The sequence below is a fragment of the Chlorocebus sabaeus genome, chromosome 28 (assembly GCF_047675955.1).
Source record: "Chlorocebus sabaeus isolate Y175 chromosome 28, mChlSab1.0.hap1, whole genome shotgun sequence".
Taxonomy (NCBI): domain Eukaryota; kingdom Metazoa; phylum Chordata; class Mammalia; order Primates; family Cercopithecidae; genus Chlorocebus; species Chlorocebus sabaeus.
Genome location: NC_132931.1, coordinates 17677310 through 17701703, shown reverse-complemented (window position 1 = coordinate 17701703; position 24394 = coordinate 17677310). Strand labels below are relative to the sequence as shown.

At 47.8% G+C, this 24394-nt stretch overlaps 1 protein-coding gene across 4 annotated transcripts in view; it reads left to right on the top strand.

Moving 5' to 3' along the window:
- SDK1 (sidekick cell adhesion molecule 1) overlaps window positions 1–24394 on the top strand; it is a 972135-nt gene that overhangs the window by 665281 nt on the left and 282460 nt on the right. For all 4 annotated transcript variants that reach the window (XM_008018820.3, XM_073012858.1, XM_073012857.1 and 1 more), the window contains exons 10-14: window positions 3646–3762; window positions 5584–5751; window positions 7722–7824; window positions 10943–11119; window positions 22985–23121. In XM_008018820.3, the coding sequence (XP_008017011.3) occupies window positions 3646–3762; window positions 5584–5751; window positions 7722–7824; window positions 10943–11119; window positions 22985–23121 (702 nt within the window). The remainder of the gene's footprint in view (window positions 1–3645; window positions 3763–5583; window positions 5752–7721; window positions 7825–10942; window positions 11120–22984; window positions 23122–24394) is intronic.

Here is a 24394-nt window from a genome sequence, read left to right as displayed (position 1 = left end):
AGTTCCCCCAGGCCCACAGTTACCTGACCTGGACATATCCAGTGAGTACACCCAGACCCACAGCTACCTGAGTATATCCAGGGGGTACAGCCAGGCCCATGGCTACCTGGGTATATCCAGGGGATACGGCCAGGCCCACGGCTACCTGGGTATATCCAGAGGGTATGCCCAGGCCCACGGCTACCTGGGTATATCCAGAGGGTACGCCCAGGCCCACAGCTACCTGGGTATATCGGGGGGTACGCCCAGGCCCACGGCTACCTGGGTATATCCAGGGGGTACGCCCAGGCCCACGGCTACCTGGGTATATCCAGGGGGTACGCCCAGGCCCACGGCTACCTGGGTATATCCAGGGGGTACGCCCAGGCCCACGGCTACCTTACCTATCAGCAAAGCCAGACCTGCTGGACTGGGCCTTCAAGGCAGAACTTCCCAAACTTTGCCCCGTATAACACACACAGAAAGTGGTAGTATCTGTTCAGCCCCCTGAGGTAAACGGAGAGGGTGATGTGGCCAGAAGTGGCCAGACCAGGAGAGCCAGCTCTCAGGCACACCTGAAGCCTTTGTGGGTCCTGTGGGGACACTGCATAGGCCCATTTGCTGCACAGATGCCCTGTCACTCCCCGCCCCTAGTGCCCTCCTCTTCTCAGGGCAGCCTTGCCTCTTCCTGCACTAAGCCCTCCTCTTTCTTGAGGAGAAGTAGAAAAAAAATTCCCCTTATTTTCTGGACAGAATTGGAAGGACTATTGAGTGAATAGCTCACTCCTCATCTTTTTCCTTTGATCTTTTTTCTATTTTCTTTTTTTACATTCATTCTCTATTTTACTTTCCTTGAACGATTATAGTTCTTTCATGAGTTTCTTTTATTATCCCATTAACAGAAATACCCTGGCACTCTGTCTTTGAAAAATAAACTCAAGGTAAAGGTTTTCATTGTTTCTGTGGGTTTTCTTTTTAATCTCCCATGGTTGTATAATATTGTTCTTCTAAAACGAAGTAGAATCTAGTGATTACGGAATTATATACCTTTCACGTTTGCCCTTTTGGGAGCAAAATGCTGATATCCTCAGGGGTGAGAGCTGTTGGAGACAGCAAATCAATGTCACTGTGTGCACAGCTGAGGGCTCTTCCCACCCAGAGCCTGCGAAGAGACTGACCAGGTGTGTAGCAAGCTGTGCATGTGTTTTGGTGAACTGGGGGTCCCTTCCTTGAATCTTGCCCTCGGGTCAAATTTGTCTTTCACTTTGGAGCTTAGGAAACCACTGTTGCTTCAAGCAGTAGAAATAATATTGGATGCTCAAGTCAGAAGATGAGTCTTGATTGATTAGAATTATTTGAAGCCTATCTTGCAATCGTGAACCGGGACGTTCCGGAGCAGGGATCGACAACATTTTTCTGCGAAGGGCCTAACGGTAGATATTTTTGGCTTTGAAAGATGTGACCTACTCAGCATTGCTGTAGTCACCTCAAAGCAGCCACAATTATCAGCACATGCGAGTGGCTGTGTTCCAATAAAACTTTATTTACAAACACGGGGTGCAGACTGAATTTGGCCCCCAGGTTGTAGTTTGCCAATCTCCATTCTGGTGGGAGACTTAGGAATGAGAATAAAGGATAGCCCAGAGAACATGACTGGGTTTCTCTCAGCCTCAGTTTTCTCGTCCGTTACAATGGAGCTCACCAAGCCCGGATGATAGGATTCCCATGAGGGTCAGATTGGAAATGGAAAGGAAAGTGCCACCTAAGCTGTTACCATGGCAGTCAGTGAGTGAACAAACAAATAAATGATTGCAATCATGTTATCTGCTTTGTAGTAAGAGGTTTTGTGCAAAATGAATTTTTTAATTAAAATACCCTTAATGAAAGGAAAATGTGCTTTAAAAAATCGATATTGATTTGCTCATTTAGCAAGCGGCTATTGAGCATCTGTGTCGGGCACTCTGGATGAGGCTTTGGGGACACAGCTGTGAGGAAGGCAGGCGAGGTTCCTGTGCTTCCAGGACAGAGGGTCTGCGGGGAGGAGAAAGGCAGTGAAGGACGAGATGACTCCAGCCAGCCAGGGGTGCTGCAGAAAAGGGGAGTGGGTGCGGTGGCAGAGTGAGCCGGGGGTCTCCCCCAGATGGTGTGTGAGGGGGCTTCTCTAGGAGAGATTTAGAAGGAGCAGAAGTGTGAACTCTCGGGGACATGCACATTGCACAGGCTGGAGGGGAGAGCAAGTGCCTTGGAAGAACAAGCTCGGCATGTAGTGCAGGTGAATGGAGATGGATAGGATGGGGCTCAGTGACAAGCAGGGTGGCCATGATGGGCCAGAGGGCAGAGGGATAGGCAGGGACAGGGGCCAAGAACAGGAGGAGCCTTGGGAGCTGTGAGCAAGCAGGGAAGGGACATGAAGGCCTTTGTAGTTTTCAAAGGGCAGCCCAAGGCTGGCTACCTCAGGGACCCTGACAGTCAGAAGTGTTGAGACCTGTTAGAGGACCCTGCAGCCTCTGGCAAGACCCTGGACTCAGGCGGTTGCATGCGAGGTGGAGAGACAGGGTCGGCTTCAGGAAGGGTCCTGGCAGTGAAGTTTCTGGGACTTGCCGTGGTCCATGAGATTCTCAGCAAGTGCAGGAAGAGGCAGCGGCTGTGCCCTGGGTTCCATGAGGTCTACTCGCTTCTTTCCTTGAGGGATATCAGCCCAGGGACCCTCACAGAAGACTTGAGAGACGCAGATCACTGTCGTACGAGGGGTTCTGGTTAATTGTTATTGGGTAGCACAGAGTCAGGCGAGCCCTCGCTGAAGCCATCAGGAACTCCTCCTGTCTTTCCTCGGTCTGAGTCGGGACTGCTGGAGGCCCTGACCATCCCCCACAAACAAGAAGAAACCCTGTGCTTGGGGCTCATGACACCTCCCAGAAATGTATCTTTATAGAGGTCTTTGAAACCTGGTTATTTTAGCTCTCGGGACAGATCCTAGAAAGGATCCTAGAAAGTGTCGTCTTGTGGATGACATTTTATATTCAATAATTAGTTTTTTTGTTTTTGTTTTTGAGATAAGGTCTCACTCTGTCACCCAGGCTGTAGTACAGTGGCACAATCATAGCTCACTGCAGCCTTGACCTCCTGGGCTCAAGCAATCCTCCTGCCTCCACCTCCCAAGTACGTGGGACTGCAGGCGTGCACCACCATACCTGGCTAAGGTTTCATTTTTGGTAGAGACAGGGATCTCACTGTGTGGCCCAGGCTGGTCTCAAACTCCTGAGCTCAAGCGATCCTCTTGCCTCAGCCTCCTAAAGTACTGGAAATATAGGTGTGGGCTACCTTTCATTTAAAGAACAAAAGCTATCTTTTGGCTGATCTAAATAAATGCCTCTCCTCTCTTTAACATTCATCTGAAACTGTTCTTCCTGGGCCCTTGCACCTTCCCACTTGTGTGTCTATTACATCGTGATGCTGTATTTTCTCTCCAGGGTGTAAACAAAGATAGGTGACTCCTGGGAGACGAACAGTGGAGGGCTGCCATCCCTCCTGAACAGCGTTCCTTTTGTATTACTACAGTTATCTCTGTGACTGGCTCTCTGAAGCCCGTGCAGGATCCTCCGCCAGGCTGGTGTGAGCATCTCAGGGGAACGAGGCCCTGATCATTTCGTTAACTCCTCTTCTCAGATATCGCTCCAGTGTTCACCCAGCGGCCAGCAGACACCACGGTTACCGACGGGATGACAGCCATTCTGAGGTGTGAGGTGTCCGGGGCTCCCAAACCCGCCATCACCTGGAAAAGAGGTGGGTAGCGTCCACCACCCACAGCAGCATGGCCCATGTAGAACATAACCTATCGGGCCACGGCTTGCATCTTACTCACTCTCTTGTTTATTCATTTATGCATTCACTCAGTGAAGATTCAGTAACCTCTTACGGCAGCAGTCCCCAACCTGTTTGGCTCCAGGGACCAGTTTCTTGGAAGAGAATTTCTCCATGGTCTCTGGGGCCGGGGCTGGTGGTCTTAGGATGAAACTGTTACATCTCAGATCATTAGATTCTTCTAGGGAGTGTGCTGCCTAGAGCCGTGGCACGCAGAGTTCACTGGAGGGTGTGCGCTCCTGTGAGAACCTAATGGCGCTGCCGAACTGACAGGAGGAGGAGCTCAGGCAGTCGTGCTCGGTGGCCACCGCTCACCTCCTGCTGCGCAGCCCGGTTCCAAACAGGTCTGCGGCCCAGGGCTTGGGGACCCTTGATTTACAGAATGCCCACCAGGTGCAAGATACCGTGGGCACAAGGATAAACAGGACAGACAAGATCCCTGCCTTCTAGAAAGGGAAACGCACATTAGAAAAAGAGAAGGATTGTGCACATGTCGCTCTTCACTACCCATGCCCTTCAGAGAGTGCCTCAGGCCTCCTCAGGCCTTACGGTGTCAAGCACTGGATGTGAAATCACTCTGTTAGCACTCACTTCTCCCACTGTGAAGTGGAGCTCTTCCTTATGACGTTCAGAATTAAGGATCACTGTTTTGTTGAAGAAAGATGCTTCCAGGGCCCCATCGTTCCATGCCCTCCCCCGTCAATCTGGGACGCTTCAGCCCACTGTGGGTTCAGTTTCTGGGAAGGCTGCCTTTCCAGTTCCCATAGCCCCTTCCATGAGGGCCACTGAAAGAACAGCACACAGAGTCCATCCTGAACACGTCTGTGCTGAGTCTTGTTGATTCACATGGATGAGCTCCTCATACTTGCTGGGCTGTATCGGGCTGACACACCAAAAGCCTTATCTTTCTCTTCCTGCTAGAAAACCGCATGGCAGCTTCTCCAGTCTCAGAGGCACAATCCCTGCACTCAGACACGGCTGCTAAAGATCTGGGACACTACAGATCAATAACAGGGCTGGGCTCTTACTGTCTCTCGTTTTCCTGCCTAATTTTGAACATCATAGCTTTCTATAAAAATGTTTCAAATACATGCAGATATAAAGAAAACTAAAAACCGGTCACCCAAAAATAGCAATCGCATTCACGGGTCGTCGTTTGTTTAACCAAATCTCTCAATATTGAGCAACGAGGATGTTCTTGGTTTTTGTTATTCTAAACAGTGCTAGCAGATACTACTTCAGTTATTTCTTTGCATACAATTTTCACTTTATTCTGATTATTTCCTTAAGTTCTTTCTTTGTTGTATTAGTCCACTCTCACACTGATATAAAGACATACCTGAGACTGGGCAATTTACAAAGAAAAGAGGTTGAATTGAGTCACAGTTCTGCATAGCTGGGGAGGCCTCAGGAAATCATAGTGGAAGGTGAAGAGGAAGTAGGCTCGTCTCACGTGGCTGCAGGACAGAGAAGGAGCAAAGGGGGAAGTGCCAAACACCTTTAAGCCATCAGATCTCATGAGAACGCCCTTGCTATCAGGAGAACATCGTGGGGGAACCACCCTCAGGATCCAGTTACCTCCCACCAGATTCCTTCCCCGACATGCGGGGATTACAATTCAAGATGGGACCTGGGTGGGGGCACAGAGCCAAGCCACGTTACTTGTTTATGGCTCTAACCACTATCTTCCTTTCCTTCCAGTGTTATGACTGTAACATGCCTCTTTTCTCTACTGTTCTTCAGAAAACCACATTCTGGCGAGTGGCTCTGTCCGGATTCCTAGATTCATGCTTCTTGAATCGGGGGGTCTACAGATCGCGCCCGTCTTCATCCAGGATGCTGGCAACTACACCTGCTATGCGGCCAACACGGAGGGCTCCCTGAACGCATCGGCCACGCTCACCGTGTGGAGTAAGGAGCAGCCCTCACACATCAGCCTTTTATTAGCCACGGTTTAATCATCATGTCGTCATGTGCTTCGGGGATGTCAACATGCCCTTGGGCTTGCTAATTTAATCAAAAGAGAATGATTAATTTTACAACTGGTTTATAGAAATCTGTTGAGAAATGAAATTTTCAGTGTCTAAAAGAATAATTAGAAAATGTATTCAGATGTAATGGGGGTATTGCAGGAGAGATAAAAGATTGACTTCTTAAAGTCAGTGGAGATACTACACAAAACTAGCTCAAATCACAAAATTGATATGTTGGTTAATTTTGTAAGTAATTTATAAGAAAATTAAGAATTAAAATCCTAAAGAAGGAATATTTTGCCATACAATTATTACAAACAACTAAAACACTTCTAATATATTAACTTCAATGTTTCTTGTATATTAGGAGTGAACTGAAAGAAAAATCTTCATTGTTTCTCCAGCTTTTGCACTTTTTTAAATCAACAAGACAGGTTTTGGAAATGCAGAGTAGTTTTCTGGAGCTTAAGCATTGGACCAAATGGCCCCCCATTGCCACTTTTTAGCTTCAATTGCCAATATACTTTCTCCTGTCTGTCTCATCTCAATCTGTACTACTAAAAGCTCATTATTCAAAAAGCAAAAGAGTGCTCACTCACAGATTTTTACAAAGCTATCTACATGAGGAGCGAAAGTTTTAACTTGCTTGAGGGAGTAATTTGTTAAAATGCCATTCTTCCAGAAAAAGTAAATCATTGTGCTTTATTTCATATTTGTCTAGCATTTTCTATCATATAGTTGGTGTCCACTTTGATAAACAACTCTTTCTAATTTGTTAAGTGTTCTAAAATGATCATGAGTTTCAAGGAATTTAATCCAAGTTCCCACTATGCTGTCAAGTACTGAAAAGCAGCTTTTGTTCCATTTGGTGGATGACTCTCTCAATCACTTCGTTCATTATATATCCCTAAATAGTAACCATACATTTAACCCATTTATGCCTGAGGTTGCAGTTTTGTGAACTTTTGCCATCAGAACCGAAGCAATGGCCTTGAGCAGTAGGATATTAAAAAGCTTACGAAAAAGTGGCCTCTGAATCTCCATGGATCATTCACCAGAAAATTTTGTGGATCGCTGAGATTCAACATTATAACAACACTAGCCTAACTGGGATAACACTTCGGTGGCTTTACAAAACATTTTCACACACTCTGCCCACTTTAATCTGTACAACTATTAGTGACGTTAGCATTCGCTTCCATGGCCAGGAAAACTAAGATGCAGAGATGTATTTCTGGACTCATCATTAGCAGAGGTCAGGCTTGGCCTCCAACTTAGCCTCCTGACTCCCAGGTTCTGGGCTCTGTTCCTGGAAGCAGAGCGGGTCCCCCTTAGAGGTACGGGTGCCACAGTGACCCATCGCACGGGCAAGCTGCAGGCCCCACCCCGTACTGGCTTGGGGGAGGTGGGCAGGTCCCTGCATCTCTGAGCGTCCATCTTCCTTCCTGAAAGCTGAGAGCAGTAATATGACAGCCCTCACAAGAGCGTCTGGAGGAATAAATACAACAACTTAAACAAAAGCGTTTGGCAGACTCACAAAGTGCCACGCAGACGCTAGAAATGACTAGAGTGATGGTCATCTAGGGAGAGAATCTAGGTTTTATTTTAGCGCCTAGAACCTCATCCACACCTCCATGGGATGGTCCGTGTTCATTTACTTCCATGGTGTTTGAGGTTAAAGGTGATTTAGGAGGGGAGGGTGGGTTGACAGACTTTGCTGCAGTGGTTGACTTTTTTGCTTGTTGTTAACTCCCCTAGCATTTCTGAGAATGATCCATTTACCCTCACTCTGCCAAGATGAGAGTAAACTTGGAGGTTGTGATGTCAGGTGACCAGGGCATTATCCCCTCGAGGGCAGAAACTCTCAAACTTGTCATGTCGTCTGACTCGGGACTTGTGTTTTTTCAGATCGGACGTCTATCGTCCACCCTCCTGAGGACCACGTGGTGATTAAGGGGACCACGGCTATGCTGCACTGTGGAGCCACGCACGACCCCCGGGTTTCCCTCCGGTCAGCACAGTCAGTTACAATGCTTTGGGGCTTGTTGATATTCTGTGAGTTTCTGAAGTGAAGTCGAGATGAGGAAGAAGAATTGGGGGAACTTTGATTTCAGCGGCAGGTCCCTGATTGTGGCATCTTCTGGTTGTGGGCGCCATCATTAATCACACAAATCCCATTTTCCACTCCAGCCTTATGTATTATTTACAGTGAGCCATGTTCCACTTCATGACTTTAATGCTGCTTTTCATGATTTCTTCCTGCCAAGGTTAATACACTGTCTGTAAAACGTACTTGTCAGAGGCTGATACTCAGTGAGAGAAAAATCCAGAGGGATCGACTAGGATTCAGCAGTGTTTACGTGGGGGCTGTGCCGCTCGCTGGCTCCCTGCGGGGGAAGTTATTTACTCTCCGGATAATTTCATCGTGAAATGGCAAGGAGGGAGGCCTGTGCATGGGACAAAGGCAGCCACAGCCCCCAGCGCACTCATGGGAAGGTACATGCCAAGAAGGAGACCAGATGTGAGGGTTCTCTTTTTTTTGAGACAGAGCCTCGCTGTCGCCCAGGCTGGAGTGCAGTGGCACGACCTCAGCTCACTGCGAGCTCCGGCTCCCGGGTTCACACCATTCTCCTGCCTCAGCCTCCCGAGTAGCTGGGACTACAGGCGCCCGTCACCACGCCAGCTAATTTTTTTGTATTTTTAGTAGAGACAGGGTTTCACCGTGTTAGCCAGGATGGTCTTGATCTCCTGACCTCGTGATCCGCCCGCCTCAGCCTCCCAGAGTGCTGGGATTACAGGCATGAGCCACCGCGCCCGGCCAAGGGTTCTCTAAAGGAATGCTGACATCCCGTCTTTGTTTGAATTCAGGGCAGGAAAGTAACTGTGCAAAATACAAGACTCCAGGTGAAGTTGTGGCAGCAGACAGGTGGGCGCCAATGGGAAGCTGTTCCCTGAAGAGCAGCAACCTTCAGGATAGTTTTAAATGTTTGGAATCAGCCTTGAAAGTAAAAAAAGAAAAATCCAGTCATCAGAGTATTTCCACTCCAGCCTTACCCCAGAAGGGGCACAGTGCGTGAGTCAAATGGGTAGACTCAAGACGCCCTCCTGCTTTCTGGGGCCTCTCACCCAGAGCAGAGGGGACGGCTGTGGGTGCACGGTCAGCAGCAGGACGCGGAGACTCCGCGGCTGTTCTCTCGCGCTTCTAGCTTCTAGCGGGCCTTTGGCCAATTGTAAATTTCCGTGTCTCCAGCCAACTCCCTGGGGTTTCCCAGGGCTCAGAATCCAAATTTGGTTTAGGTACCAGGGTGTCGAATGTAAAACAAAACAAACAAAAACTAGCAAGTGAAAGATGACCTAGAACAGCCCCGCCCCCCCACCCCGTGGCTGCCCTGGAGACGGTCGTCAGGCCTGGGAAAGAGCTCCTTCGTAAATGATTTGGAGTATGACTTCAAGGAAGTCTGCTTTCTGCTACTCTGACAGCTCAAAAAGAACCCCCTCGGATCTCTGTGGTTTCCTCGTAGCTTGTTATATGTGATTAAATTGGAGGCCCCTTCCTGAGATGGAACTGGGTTACTCGCTCTCAGGGTGCCCCTCATCCCAGGGTTGCTCTGCCCTGAGGAGCGCCAGGCCCTAAGTGGCCATTCCAGCCGGATGCGGTGCCCCGCGTGAGCAATCTGTCCATCTCCCTCTTGTGGACTCGGCCCTGTTCTATCTCAGGGTAATTGCTGATAAGAGTAGTTTGTAAATGTCTGTACTTATGAATATGAAGGCTTTAAAGAACTGGGCACATTTTGAAAATCCGATCACATTATTGTGGAAAAGAAAAACAGCACTTTCATTCCATATAGCAATGAGTGCTGCCCCTGCCTGTGGTCATCTAAAGACTGGGCAGCCTCTCAGTTGATTCTGTATTTGAAAAGAAAAATGTGCTCAAATTGCTACAGATAGATTAAATGAGAAAGAAATGCAATTTTAAGGACCATCTGCCAGAATGGTCAAATTTTAAGAAAATATGTTTTTGAAGTGTGTTTTTCTTTTTTTTTTTTTTCATGAGTTGAGCAATTCCACTCTGCAGTTTTTTTTAAATAGTCGTTGCCTCCTGTCCAGACAATACTCTTGTCCTCCAGGAGCATTTCCGGGGCAGGAATGTTGGGTGCCGTTTTCATAGGTGACAGGTATGCCTGTGTTTCTACAGACTTCTCATCTCTAGAACACAAGATCAGTCAGGCAGGGGCAGTCATTTTCATTGCTCTGTTTTTAACCTCAGCATCTGTTTGTGTATTATGACCAAGATATCTGGTTGCTTTTCTTTTTTATTATTATATTTTGGTTTAATTCACATGCCATAAAATTCACTCTTTTTTTTTTTTTTTTTTTTTTTTTTTTTGAGACAGAGTCTTGCTCTGTCACCCAGGCTGGAGTGCAGTGGCTGGATCTCAGCTCACTGCAAGCTCCTCCTCTCGGGTTCACGCCATTCTCCTGCCTCAGCCTCCCGAGTAGCTGGGACTACAGGCACCCGCCACCTCGCCCGGCTAGTTTTTTGTATTTTTTTTTAGTATAGACGGGGTTTCACCGTGTTAGCCAGGATGGTCTCGATCTCGTGACCTCGTGATCCGCCTGTCTCGGCCTCCCAAAAAATTCACTCTTTTAGGCCAAGTGCAGTGACTCAGACCTGTAATCCCAGCACTTTGGGAGGCCGAGGCGGGCAGATCCCTTGAGGCCAGGAGTTCAAGACCAGCCTGGGCCACGTGGCAAAACCTCATCTCTACTAAAAATATAAAAAAAAAAATTAGCTGAGCATGGTGGCACACACCTGTGGTCCCAGCTACTCAGGAGGCTGAGGCACAAGAATTGCTTGAACCCAGGAGGTAGAGGCTGCAGTGAACCAAGATTGTGCCACTGCATTCCAGTCTGGGCCACACAGCAAGACTCTGTCTCAAAAAACAAAAACAAAAAAACCAAAACAAAACAAAAAGCAAAGAAAAATCACTCTTTTAAAGAGCACAATTCAGTGGTTTGTAAAGTACATTCACAAGATTGTTAGTTGCTTGCTTTTTAAGAGACAGGGAAGGACCAATGATTCTGTCCCTGTGGGGTTTGTAACTCAAGACCCTTTGCTTGGCCCACAGCTACGTTTGGAAGAAGGACAACGTGGCCCTGACTCCATCGAGCACATCTAGGATCGTGGTGGAGAAGGATGGGTCCCTTCTCATCAGCCAGACGTGGTCAGGTGACATCGGTGACTACACCTGCGAGATTGTTTCTGAAGGCGGGAACGATTCTAGGATGGCCCGGCTGGAAGTAATGTGAGTACTGAGATGCCTGGTATTAGTCAGTTCCCAGTTATCTCGTTACTGTGCCCCTGTCAGTGACTGCCACTTCACACGTGTCACGCCCGTCTTGCGTCCCAAGTCAGCGGTCAGAGGCCAGTGTGTCATGCTACGTAGCTATGGATATGGACAAGGTTTTCCTGCAGTTTCTTTAAACTTCAGAATTGAGAAGTTTTGTTTTGGTGTAGGTGGTGTGATCATTGGTTCTTATCCCCGTGAATCCTTTTTGTCATATTTTTCCCGTGGACACCTTATCCTGATAGGCCCCGTTTACCACTCTGCGCTTAAGTAGCAAGTTCATTTTTCCACATAATGCCCTTGAGAGCTTCCAATCCATGCGAGATGCTGGGGTGGAACCGCTGAGGTGAGGTCATTCCCATGAAAGCCACCTGGACTTGGGGTTTCAGTGAGTCCCAGCCACCTCTCCGTGGGTAAATACTTTCCATTAAGTCTTGTGAAATCCTGAAAACAGAAAGCAACCGCCCATTACTTCCAATCTGGGCCTTCCTGGGGGATCCGAAGAGCCCAGGTGGGAACCGTCCATCTCCTCTGTCTCTGCGGTCTCCCTTCCTCCACTCCCCTCTCTATTTATGGAGCAGAAATACCTGCTGACACATTCTAGTTTTCTGACATGTATTTATTTGCTTTTTAAAAGCAGTGCTCTCTCAATATTCCCTGAGTGCCTGAGTACGAAAATAAAACCTGAAAATAAAGAATCCCAACCGAGCCCTCGTCAGGACAGCGGCCAACTCCGGGGGCACACCCAGCCCATCCGTCCCTGGCCATCATTTGACGTGCTGGGCCATTCGACAAAGGCAATCTTGAGAGATGTTCCTCATTGGACCCTGCCCCCTTTGATCCAGGAAAGATTCTGTATACGAAATCATTGCCTAAAAATAGAATTTGAACACTCTGAGTATAGGAGCCCTGTCTCATTGATCCCTGAATCCCGAGACTCCAACTGAGGGGATTAAAAATGAAAAGCATGCTTGCTAAGTGCTGAGCATGTGGCTTCTGTGTCTGCCACAGGCATGTGGAAATGAGTGGCGCTCACAAACAGCTTTCCTCCAGCCCCTACTTGTGGATGTAAAAGGTTCACGATGTGTAGCAGCCAGTCTGGAAGGCCCTGTGGTGCCATCCGTTCCTGAAAAACAATCCCATCCCACCTCCTGTTCTGTCTCCTTCCAGGATGATCCCTTGTTCTCTTTAGACAGCAGAGGTCATTCTGGATAGTCGTGAAGCGGCAGGAGTCCCCATGGCTCTACAGAATCAGCCGTCGGCCGTGGGGTGAGGGTCCTGGTGCTGCAGCTGCAAGCCTGCCACACAGGGTCCTCCAGGGAATCACTGAGGGTCCAGGGCTGCGGCTACAAGCCTGCCACACAGAGTGTCGTCCAGAGAATCACTGAGGGTCCCGGGCTGCGGCTGCAAGCCTGCCACACAGGGGGTCCTCCACAGAATCACTGATGGTCCGGGGCTGCGGCTGCAAGCCTGCCACACAGAGGGTCCTCCACAGAATCACTGAGGGTCCCGGGCTGCCACACAGAGGGTCCTCCAGGGAATCACTGAGGGTCCAGGGCTGCGGCTGCAAGCCTGCCACACAGAGGGTCCTCCACAGAATCACTGAGGGTCCTGGGGCTATGGCTGCAAGCCTGCCACACAGAGGGTCCTCCACAGAATCACTGAGGGTCCCGGGCTGTGGCTGCAAGCCTGCCACACAGGGGGTCCTCCAGCTTTTGTGTACACATGGGGCAGGCAGGTCTCCCCCAGCCCCTGCCTTCAGGCATTGGAGCCTACATCCCTGGGCAATTTCTGCCCTTCATGAGCCCCAGCCATCCACTGCCCCTGCGACTGGGTGCCCATCATCCGTGGGCTTCCCCAGAGGTTTCCTGATCATGCACCCCTTAGCATTCAACTGCAGTAGCACTTCCTGCTGTTCAGTTACCAGGATGCTGCTTGCAGTTCTTCCCTGCGCCCTGCTCATCCTCCTGGTAGCCCTGATCATGCTGCAGAGGACGAACATGTCTTACTGGCTCCCTCTCCTCCTGGCACAGAAGCACCTTGGAGGCACTGTTTTGAATTTTGAGTGCCTGACGTAGTGTTTAGTATATAACAGGTGTTCGATAAATGTGTGTTGGTTGGTTGTTGCCTGCCTGCATGCATGAAGGAATGAATGAATGTGTGGATGCCTCAGCCCATTGGCAGGCCTCCTTCTGTTCGCCACTCTTACCTTGTGGCTCACATGCCCTGGTTTCCCCACCATGAGTAAACAAGCAAGCTCATGTCACTCTACCAAAACCCAGACAGCAAGTACCCAAAGCCGTCATCCAGCCCTGCTCCTGCCTCTTTCCTCCTCCCTTTCGGATCTCAGGCTGAGGATTTTTTTTTTTTTCATTTTGATAATATAGGAAGATATGGCCAGTGAGTTCCTAGGAGCTGTTGTACTATGCGCATTTCTAAAACTACCTTTGAGAACCTTAGATCATCCATCGTTGGTATCAAATAAATACGTGTTAGCAGTTCATAAAGACTCTGTCAGCAGAAGCCAAATTGCATACTTCCAATATAGCCCATTCTTTTTATTCTGCACAATTTTATGTTCTACTGATTTACATATCTTCCCTACTATTTGCTTATTTGATTTCCTCTAAGTAAAATACATTTTTCAGCAAATGTTGCTGTATGTATAAAATAATAGGCTTTCTGTAATGGTAAACCATCTCATCTCTAAATATAGAAATCTCTGCAAATTTGTGATTCAAACCAATTTAAGTACAAACTGGTTACAGAACTGATTTGGAAGACAGTTGTTCCTCGTGAATTGTTAGTGTCATGAAGGGCTCCTCTATCCCAAACCTGGATGAATTGGTAAAGGTGTTCCTTCATGGTGTTTCTTTAGATCCAACAGGGCTTGACTCTACAGCAATGGCAATAGAATGATAATAATAATAACCCATAATTGCAGGGCATTCTGTCCTTCTCAGGTAACTTTCAAACTGAGCTCTGTAATGTTTCCATCATTTACTCAGATAACCAAAAAAAAGAAAAGAAAAGAAAAAAATCTCATATTGCTGAAGAGAAGGGACTGAGAGGTACTTATGGCTAAACAATGTCCTTCAGAGGAGCCTGAAAGCCTGTTTTCTCCTTGCCTCTCCACTTCAGTTAAAAGCTGCTTTGTTAAATATAGAAATTAGGAGCCTTAGAAGTGAGCTTTCAAAAATAGACCAGCCGTTGGCCTCTCCTCACGTCTGTTTGCCCTGTGTTTTACACTTCAGCACTAAGCTTCACCTCATTAAGGCTGAGTGAAGGGGCGGCCCCCGCACCCACCTCACACCCGGAACTGTCCTGGTGGGGCTGCTGGCCAGCAGTGGGGCCAACAGGAGCAAGGGATGGCCCAGGAGGCCCTGCCCGCCTTTCACTCCTTGTGTGACTTTGGACAAATCACCTCACTTCTCAGCCTTGGCCTCTCACCTTGTAGACTGGGTGTGGTATCATTCATCTCAAAGGATGGCTGTGAGGGTGGCATCCACCCGGGGTTTGTAAGATCCTGGTGTGGAAGCCAGCTGGGGAGGGATGCTCTAAGTTACAGCTCTTTGTGCTTTCTTACCATTTTATACAAGAATGCTGTTTTCCCCTTTCCTAACAGCACCCTGCCTCTGGGGCTGGGAACTTTCTAGCCCTTTACCCTGCATTATTCTGACCACATTCTATGACCTTCTGACATCGATTCGAGATGTGTCTGTTTGCTGTTGAGTCCTCAATGCCTGGACCAGTGCCAGGTATACAGTAGGAACCTAGTAAATGTCTGGGTAAGCCTCTCTCCACTTACTGAGCTGAAATGAGATGGTGTCTTTTGCCTTACTGGGGAGGACCAATTTAGGAGGGCTCTGCCTTCATCCCCCCTGGAGAGAAGAGGCTTCTAAAACTCCAGATGGTTCCATGAGGCAGCCTGTAAATTAACCACACAAGTCATCATTAAATGCTGGTCACCCCTTGTTTTAGTAGCGTCTTTCCTCTAGTTTTCCAGTGCCGTGGGGACAGGAGCCGGTTTCTGGGATGACTTCATATTCCCCAAAGCATCTTCCTGTATTGAGCACACCAGAGGGACCAGGCTTCTAAGGCCTTATGGATTGATTAATTGTTAAATCATTTAAAGACCCAATTAGCATTTCATCTCTCCTCCTGAAATCAGAGACTAATTCTCATGAGCCTGGAGAAAACCCAATTTACGGAGCTGACTCGGAGGCCCTCAGGCAGGGGGAGAGGTTGCTTTCTATAAAACCACTTCTGCCAAAGCCATCATAAGGAGTGAAGAATTTAATACTGTTTCCCTCAGAGTTATCAAGCCCCGTCATCTTCATCCTCAGAGTGAAGTCAAAGAAGATGGGTTTGACCAAGTCATCATTTGCGCATTAAAGGGCCAAGGCTTTCTATATAGAAAAAAAGTACTTATCTGATCCTCTTCTGCCAGAGCAATTACCCCCTACAGCCACAATTCCACCAATTGCTTTCTTTCGAGTCTTTTTCAAAACTGTTTTTCTCACACACACCTCGCTTCATCTCTCTCCCGTACAGTTGGGTTTCTGTTACTGTTGTTGTTAATTTCTGATATTCCTGAGGTGTCCTGTGCCTGACAGTGGTTTCCCCCTATTCTCTTTAAATTACAAAGTGACTCAGCACTGGGCTTCGCTTCCATTGTTCTCTGGGACCTCTTCCATTTATCAGCCTGTGCGCTTATCACTGTCTGTGAGTCACTCCGCTGATCATTTATCTCCTTTCAAAGTTGGCAGAGTAATGCTTCGATGCAATCTATCCCCATTAGATAAGATTTTCTGAAATGGATTCAGAATATATTAAAGCCTCATTTATCTGTTATTGATGGGTTAGTCAAGGATCTCACAAAGGTTCATTTTCTAAATAACCAAAACTTATTATTTAAAGAAATAGTGGCCGGCCGCAGAGGCTCACGCCTGTAATCGCAGCACTTTGGGAGGCCAAGGCGGGTGGATCACGAGGTCAGGAGTTCAAGACCAGCCTGGCCAAGATGGCGAAACCCCGTCTCTACTAAAAATACAAAAATTAGCCGGGCATGGTGGTGGGTGCCTGTAATCCCAGCTACTTGGGGGGCTGAGGCAGAGAATTGCTTGAACCCCAGAGGCGGAGATTGCAGTGAGCCGAAATTATGCCACTGCACTCCAGCCTGGGCGACAGAGCGAGTCTCTGTCTCAAAAAAAAAAAAAAAAAAAAAAAGAAAGAAAGAAAGAAAGTTTATATTTCCAGAATAAGGCATGCCGTCTTTTATTGCATGTCTCAGATATTGCGCGTCTGTTTTTGTTTTGTTACAAATTGGAAGTTTACAACAACCCTGTATTAAGCAAGCCTATTGGTACAATTTTTCCAACCGCGTGTGCTCACTTAGTGTCTCTGCGTCACATTTTGGGAATTCTCACGATGTTTCACACTTTGTCACTATTATTGTATCTGTGACGGTGATCCCTGATCAGTGATCTTGAATGTTACTATTGTAATTGTTTGGGGACATCATGAACCACGCCCATGTAAGATGGCAAACTTAAGCTCTAAATGCCATGTGTGTTCTGACTGCTCCACCAACTGGCCATTCCCTGTCTCTCTCCCTCTCCTTGGGCCCCTGTATTCCTTGAGACCCGCAGTGTGAAATTTGGCCAGTTAATAACCCTGTGAAGGCCTCTAAGCGCCCAAGTGAAAGGGAGGATTGTACGTCTCTCACTAGAAAGCAGACTGGAAATGATGAAGCTTAGTAAGGAAGGCATGTCGAAAGCCAAGACAAGACAAAAGCTAGACCTCTTGCCCCAAACAGTCAGCCAAGCTGTGAATGCAAAGGGAAAGTAATTGAAGGAAATATAAAGTGCTCCAGTGAACACACAAATGATAAGAAAGCGAAACAGTCTTATTGCTGATGTGGAGAAAGTTTGAGTGGTCTGGAGAGAAAAATCAAACCAGCCTCACCATTCCCTTAGGCCAAAGCCTAACCCAGTACAAGGCCATAGCTCTCGTCAGTTTTGTGAAGACCGAGAGAGTTGAGGAAGCTGCGGAAGAAAACTGGAAGCTAGCAGGGATTGGTTTGTGAGATTTAAGGAAAGATGCCGTCCCCGTAACATAAAAGTACAAGGTAAAGCAGCAGGTGCTGATGGAGAAACTAGGTAAGTTATTCAGAAGACCTAGCTGGGAACAGTGATGAGGGTGGCTACACTAACAGGAAATTATCAGTGTAGGCGAAACAGCCTTTTATGGGAAGAAGATGCCATCTAGGACTTTCTTAGCTACAGAGAAGTCAGTGTCTGGTTTCAAAGCTTCAAAGGGCAGGCTGACTCTCTTGTTAGGGGCTAATGGAGCTGGGGACTTTAAGTTGAAGCCAACAGTCATTTACCATGCTGAAAATCTTAGGGCTCTTAAGAACGATGCTCGGTCTACTTTGCCTGTGTTCTGTAAATGGAACGGCAAAGCCTCGGTGAGAGCTCATCTGTTTACAGCGTGTTTTACTGAATATTTCAAGCCTACTTTTGAGACCTGCAGCTCAGAAAAGAAAAATTCCTTTCAAAATATTACCGCTTATGGACAATGTACCTCGTCACGCTAGAGCTTTGATGGGAATATACAAGGAGGTGAATGTTGGTTTCATGCCTGCTAGACCAATATCTGTTCTGCAGCCCATGGATCAAGGCAGAATTTTTTGACCGTCAAGTCTCATTATTTAAGGACTATATTTCATAAGACTGTAGTTGTCATGGATGATAATTCCTCTGACGGATTTGGGCAAAGTCAATGGAAAACCTTCTGGAAAGGATTCATCATTCTAAATGCCATTAAGAGTGTTTGTGGGCCGGGCGCGGTGGCTCCCACCTGTAATCCCAGAACTTTGGGAGGCCGAGGTGGGCAGATCACAAGGTCAGGAGATCAAGACCATCACAGCTAACACAGTGAAACCCCGTCTCTACTAAAAACACAAAAAATTAGCCGGGCGTGGTGGCGGGCACCTGTAGTCCCAGCTACTCAGGAGGCTGAGGCAGGAGAATGGCGTGAACCCAGGAGGCAGAGCTTGCAGTGAGCCGAGATCACACCACTGCACTCTCCAGCCTGGGCAACAGAGCAAGACTCCGTCTCAAAAAAAAAAAAAAAAAAAAGGAATGTTTGTGATTCATGGGAGGAGGTGAGAGTATCAATATTAACAGGAGTTGGGAAGAAGTTGATTCCAACCCTTGTGGATAAGGTTGCAGGGGTTCAATGCTTCCATGGAGGAAGTAGCTGCAGATGTGGTGGAAATAGCAAGAGAAGTAGAATTAGACGTGGAGCCCGAAGATGGTCTGAATTGCCACAATCTCATAATCAAACTTGTCCTGATGAAGATTTGCTTCTTAGAGATGAGCAAAGCAACTCGTGTGGGATGGCGTCTACTCTTGGCAAAGATGCTGTGGACATTGTTGAAATGACAACAAGGACTTCGAATATTTGCATGAACTTAGCTGGTAAAGCAGTGGCAGGGTTTGAGAGGATTGACTGTAATTTCGAAAGAAGTTCTACTGTGGGTAAAATGCTATCAAACAGCATCGCATGCTACAGAGAAGTCTTTCATGAGAGGACGAGTCCATTGACGCGGCAGGCTTCCCTGCTGTCTCATTTGAAGAAATTGCCACAGTCCCCCCAGCCTTTAGCACCCACCACTCTCATCAGTCCGCAGCCATCAACATCCAAGCAGGACCCTCCACCAGCAATGAGTTTGTGACTCACCGAAGGCTCAGATGATTGTTCACGTTTTTTAGCATGAAGTATTTTTATATTAAGGTGTGTACATGTTTTTTAGACATAATGCTATTGCACACTTAATAGACTGCAGTAGAGTATAAACAGAACTTGTATGTGCACTGGAAAACCAAAACATGCGTGTGACTTGCAAATTGCGATATTCACTTCATTGCGGTGGTGGGGAACTGAACGTGCAGTATCTCTGAGATATGTCTGTCACAAGGCCCTTCACGTTATAAAACAGGTAATATTTTACACACAAGATATTATCGAGGGGATTTTCATAGAGGGGAGAGACTGAAACTGGGAAAAATCGATGTTTCCTTCCAATGCTTGAGTCCTGTGATCTACGGAAAAATCACACTTTGTACTGGTCCATCACACCAAGTGTGACTTTGAGTCAATGCAGTGACTTCGTGGGACAGTAGCAGAGAAGGACGCGTGCGCCTCTGCACATCATGGGCACTTGGGTCCTCAGGCACCGCTGGGCGGGTAGCTTTTGCCGCCTACACTGAATGCCTCAAGACTAGTTTGCTTTCTAAGTTCTTAAGTATTTGTTTTTAGTCTTTTAAAAAAATCTTTTTACATCCCTTCAGCTCAGGCTCTTGCGACCATTTCTGCTGTTCGGTGTGCCTGCTTCTGGTAGATCCTTCTCCTCTGCTGCTTGTGGTCTGCTGGCAGGAGGGAAATCAGAAACCACTCTGACTGGAATCACATCCTAGCTGAGGGGGCAGAGGGACGGAGGGATATGTGTGAGCATGTTCCAGGGACTGGGAGCTGACCCCTGGAGGACAGAAGCTGCCCAGGGAGTAGCCTCCATTTCAGTGAGTGTCTGCACAGCACAGCAGCCCCAAGAGAAAGGCAGTCCCCTCACCTGGAAGATGGGTCATTTCTGTATGAATTCTCACCTGAGGCTAAGAGAAGCGTGATTTGAAATCAAGTGCAAGAGGCCGTGTTTTCACCTCTGTGGGAAAGACAGACTTTCAGAATTTAGAATTCCATCAAACATAACCCCCTCGAGGTCATCAGAGAAAGTGTGCGGAGACACGGCAGCTTGTCCGGGGCCACAGGTCACCCGTTCCTATTGTCTCCCAGGAGCCTGTCCACATCTTACAGCATATGGTCACCTGGCCCGAGGATGTCTGTTTTGCAGGGTTTGTCCTGGGCTGGTTGTACACCCTCTCCTGCTCCGGCTTCTCTCCGACTCCTACTGTGTGTGTCTGCAGAGCTGCCTGGCTCCCCGAGCCTCTAATCCACCTTTAGTTTCACGGTCTGTCTCCCGTCCTGACTATTACAGATGATCATCTGACAGTGTGTCCAGTCTGTGAGAACAGCTTCCAGTGAGCTGCCCTTGGGGTCCCAGAGCCAAAGTCAAGAAGACAGCCCAAAAATTGTGACCATAAGCTCGTTCCTGATCTCTCTGTGCAGGCCACTGCATTTCTCCTTGACCCTGTCTGGCCTCTCTGCCACCCAGGGCAAATCCTGCATTCCTACCACCCTCACTGACCCCAAGCCTCCCAGAGTTGAATCATCGGCCGCGTGGTTGAACCCAGTCTCCAGCCCCTTCCACCCCCTAGAGGTCAGAAGGCTGAGCCGTCACCACTGGCTCAAAGCCCCAACCCTCTAATCCCCATGATTGGCCTTCCTGGCATGGCCAGACCCATCCTGGAAGGATCTCGGGGCCCACCATGAGTCCCCCCAAGAAGCATAAGCTCAGCTGTGGTCTGAGAGGCACACCATAGTGACAAAAACCATCCCGGTAATTCAGGAAAGTTCAACAGTCTAGAAGTTCCATCTCAGATCAGATACATTCTTTATGATAAACTATCTTATTTGGCTGTGTCTGTCAGATTTGTTTGTATTTTCTTTTCAGGTGGGACTGTTTGAACCACTTTGGTTTAGTTTCAGACCAAACTGATTCAGATTGCAGCGGGGGGAATAGGAAATGGGGCTTGGGAGAAGTAGAACTGATATTTCTATCCTGGCATTTCCACCTCTAATGGAGATTCGGTTATTGGAGAACTGAAATAGAAATGACAGCTCCGCCCAGGTGCAGTGGCTCATGCTTATAATCCCACCACTTCGAGAGGCTGCGGTGGGAGGATCACTCGAGGCCGGGAGTTTGAGACCAGCCTGGACAATATAGTGAGACCCATTCTATACAAAAAATAAATAAAAGAAACGAACGGCTGGGTGCGGGGGCTGATGCCTTTAATCCCAGCACTTTGGGAGGCCGAGGCGGGCGGATCACAAGGTCAGGAGATCGAGACCATCTGGGCTAACACGGTGAAACCCCGTCTCTACTAAAAATACAAAAAATTAGCCAGGCGTGGTGACGGGCGCCTGTAGTCCCAGCTACTCGGGAGGCTGAGGCAGGAGAATGGCATAAACCCGGGAGGCGGAGCTTGCAGTGAGCCGAGATTGTGCCACTGTACTCCAGCCTGGGCGACAAAGCGAGACTCCGTCTCAAAAAAAAAAAAAAAAAAAAAAAAAAAAGAACAATTCTTTTTCTGATTCAAAACATAATTCACAGTTAAAGAGAAAACAAGACGACATCCTGGGCTCGCGTTTATTCTTTATCGCACTAACGTACAATGTAGTCGCAGTCTACATTAGCAATATTACTATGCTTATAAATGGTGTGCATGGATTGGAGCTGTGTTTCTTAGGGAGCTGAAAGCACAAAACAGCTTAATAAATTTCAAAATGTAATGAGTACATTTTTAAAATTAAAAATATCAAGTATAATTATGGCTTTTTGTTCTGACCTGTGTGGGTCAGCAGTAATTGATGTCTAAGAGACCAAAAACGGGTTAGTGGTAAGCCAGGTCACACTGGGCATCCCCTCTCCCCGGCACTGCCTGACAGCATTTATAGAGGGGCAGCCAGCCAGAACGGCCCCGGCACAGGGTCCTGCCCCAGATTCAGGAGACGTGAAGGTTGAATACGGGGCCTGGGCAGCTCATGGTTTTAAGGTTATAGAGTCAGCCTTGGTAGAAACCACATAGTAGGGTTTTGCAGCTTTGTCACTGGTAAATCCCAGTAAAAACTTTTTTTTTTTTTTTTTTTTACTGGTAACTTATTTAAAGAATTTATTCACTTTAATTGCATTTCCATTTTATAGCCTTGCTGATGTGTTCTTTACCATTTCCATGGGATTTTAGTTACCGTTTTCACCACATTTCCTTTTAAGTGCTTCCCCCAAATCCCCGTAACTCCAGCAGAAGACATAATGACAATGTAACCTCATGCTGTCAATAAATGCGGCAACTGTGTTATCTAAGAACCTGCGGGCATTTTCCCTCATAACTCCAAATGGCTAGTATTGGAAACGTTCCTGTGAAATGTACGGGGCCTTTTCCTGTGTATGTGGCATTTCCATTGCCAGCCTCTAGTTGTAAAAACAAATTGTTGACCAAGTTTTCTCAATTAAATAATGTATGTGTAGGCCGGGCGCGGTGGCTCACGCCTGTAATCCCAGCACTTTGGGAGGCTGAGGCGGGTGAATCACGAGGTCAGGAGTTCAAGACCAACCTGGCCAAGATGGTGTGAAACTCCGTCTCTACTAAAAATACAAAAATGAGCCAGGCGTGGTGGTGGGCGCCTATAATCCCATCTAATAGGGAGGCTGAGGCAGAGAATCGCTTGAACCCAGGAGGCAGAGGTTGCAGTAAGCCCAAATCGCATCACAGCACTCCAGCCTGGGCAACAGAGCAAGACTTGGTCTCATAAAAAATTTTAAAAAAATAATAATAATGTATGTGTAAATGTCTACGTCCCCTCTTCCTATTTATGTGACAGCGTTAGTACTTGTTTTGGTAGCTAGCATAAGGGTTCAATGAAATTATGACCAGTAAACAAAATAACACTGTGAATAATGAAGCTGGGTTTTGTATGTCCTTTTTTGGGAGGAAGAGAGTTAATATTTGCATTTGGGGCATATTTTATGTTCTTCACTTCCCAAACATGACACAGCAGGACGGGCTGCTGTAAGAGCTCAGGCTCACCGTGGATTCTGATGTGTGTTTTCTTCTTTTTCCTTTTCATCCCCTTCGATTCAAGTGAACTGCCTCATTCACCTCAGAACCTCCTGGCCAGCCCTAATTCTTCCCACAGCCACGCCGTGGTGCTCTCTTGGGTCCGGCCCTTTGACGGAAACAGTCCTATTCTTTATTACATCGTGGAGCTGTCTGAAAACAGTAAGTAGCAAAATGGAACTGTCACCGTGGACGATAATCAGATCTTTGTGTGTGCTCTTAATGTCCTTAACCTTTACTTCTGGGTCAGAGCCAAAACAACTAATAAAAGGCTGTAATGCTTTTCAGGGTTTCCAACACAGCCTGCCCTTTAGGAAAGCGAAAAAACCATGCAGGGCCTGAGAGAGGGAAGGGAAGAAGTCCTTAGTTAGAGAAGCTCTCGGGGGAGAGTGGATTTGGGGCCCCATGGGAGGGCCGTGCATGCAGGACTGCTCCGAGCAAAGCCCCGCAGTGTCACTCCCAGGGCGAGCTGGAAATGGGTTAACAATGCCCACCACCTGGGTGACTTGAGAGTTCGCCGCCAGCACCACTGCTCACGTCTGTGGGAGGTTTTCTCCAGCGTAGACGTGGTGCCATGTGTTCAGCACCCTCTTCCTGAGTCACCTTCCAGGACCCCTCTGCCCCTTTACCACCGTCCTTGGAAATCTGCATGAAACATGCTCCTCCCGTGGGCTACTCACAGCCTTGGCTTTCCTCCAGCCGCCAAGCCCTCCTTCCCTTCTCTTCCTGGCTAGCTGGGTGCCGTGTCCCCCGCTGTGTGCACCCACTCACGCCTCTCCGCTCTCCCTGGAATCTCTTCCTGAGAAATCGCATGCCTTCCTGTGATGTTTTAGCGGCGTATTTTCCTTGATAACTCAAACATTTATATCCTTCACCCAGGCCTCCAGGATCACTTGTGGAGCCCAGAGACTTGATGTCTGTATCGGGCTGTCTCACAGACCTCTCCATCTCAACTTCTTTCCACTGCATTTTTTTTTTAAATTTTTTTTTTACCTCCTGCAGCCACCCAAATCTCTACTCCCAGCACCCTGCATTTCTATATTCCTCTGCCAGAACCTTAGGAATAGTCCCCAGTTCCTTTCCCTGGACCTCAGCCCCCACCTCCACACCCCCTGCATCAGCAGTCCTATCAGTCTGTTAACTAGGATTCTGATCCCTTTCCTCTCTGCCTCAGACCACTGGTACCTCTCGCCAGGACCACTGCAGCAGCCTTCCAGCTGGCCCTGTTTCCTCTTCCAAACCATTCACCTACCATCAGCAACACTGATCTTCCTAAGATACACCCAGACCAGGCCACTTGCCTGTACATGTTCCTGCTGCATGCAATATAGAAGCCAAACGCCTCGCTTCCTATGCAGCCTCGGGTCACCCTGTGCAGCCTCGGGTTACCCTGAGCTACTGTGTTCTTTCTCCACACCCGTCAGCCACACGGATC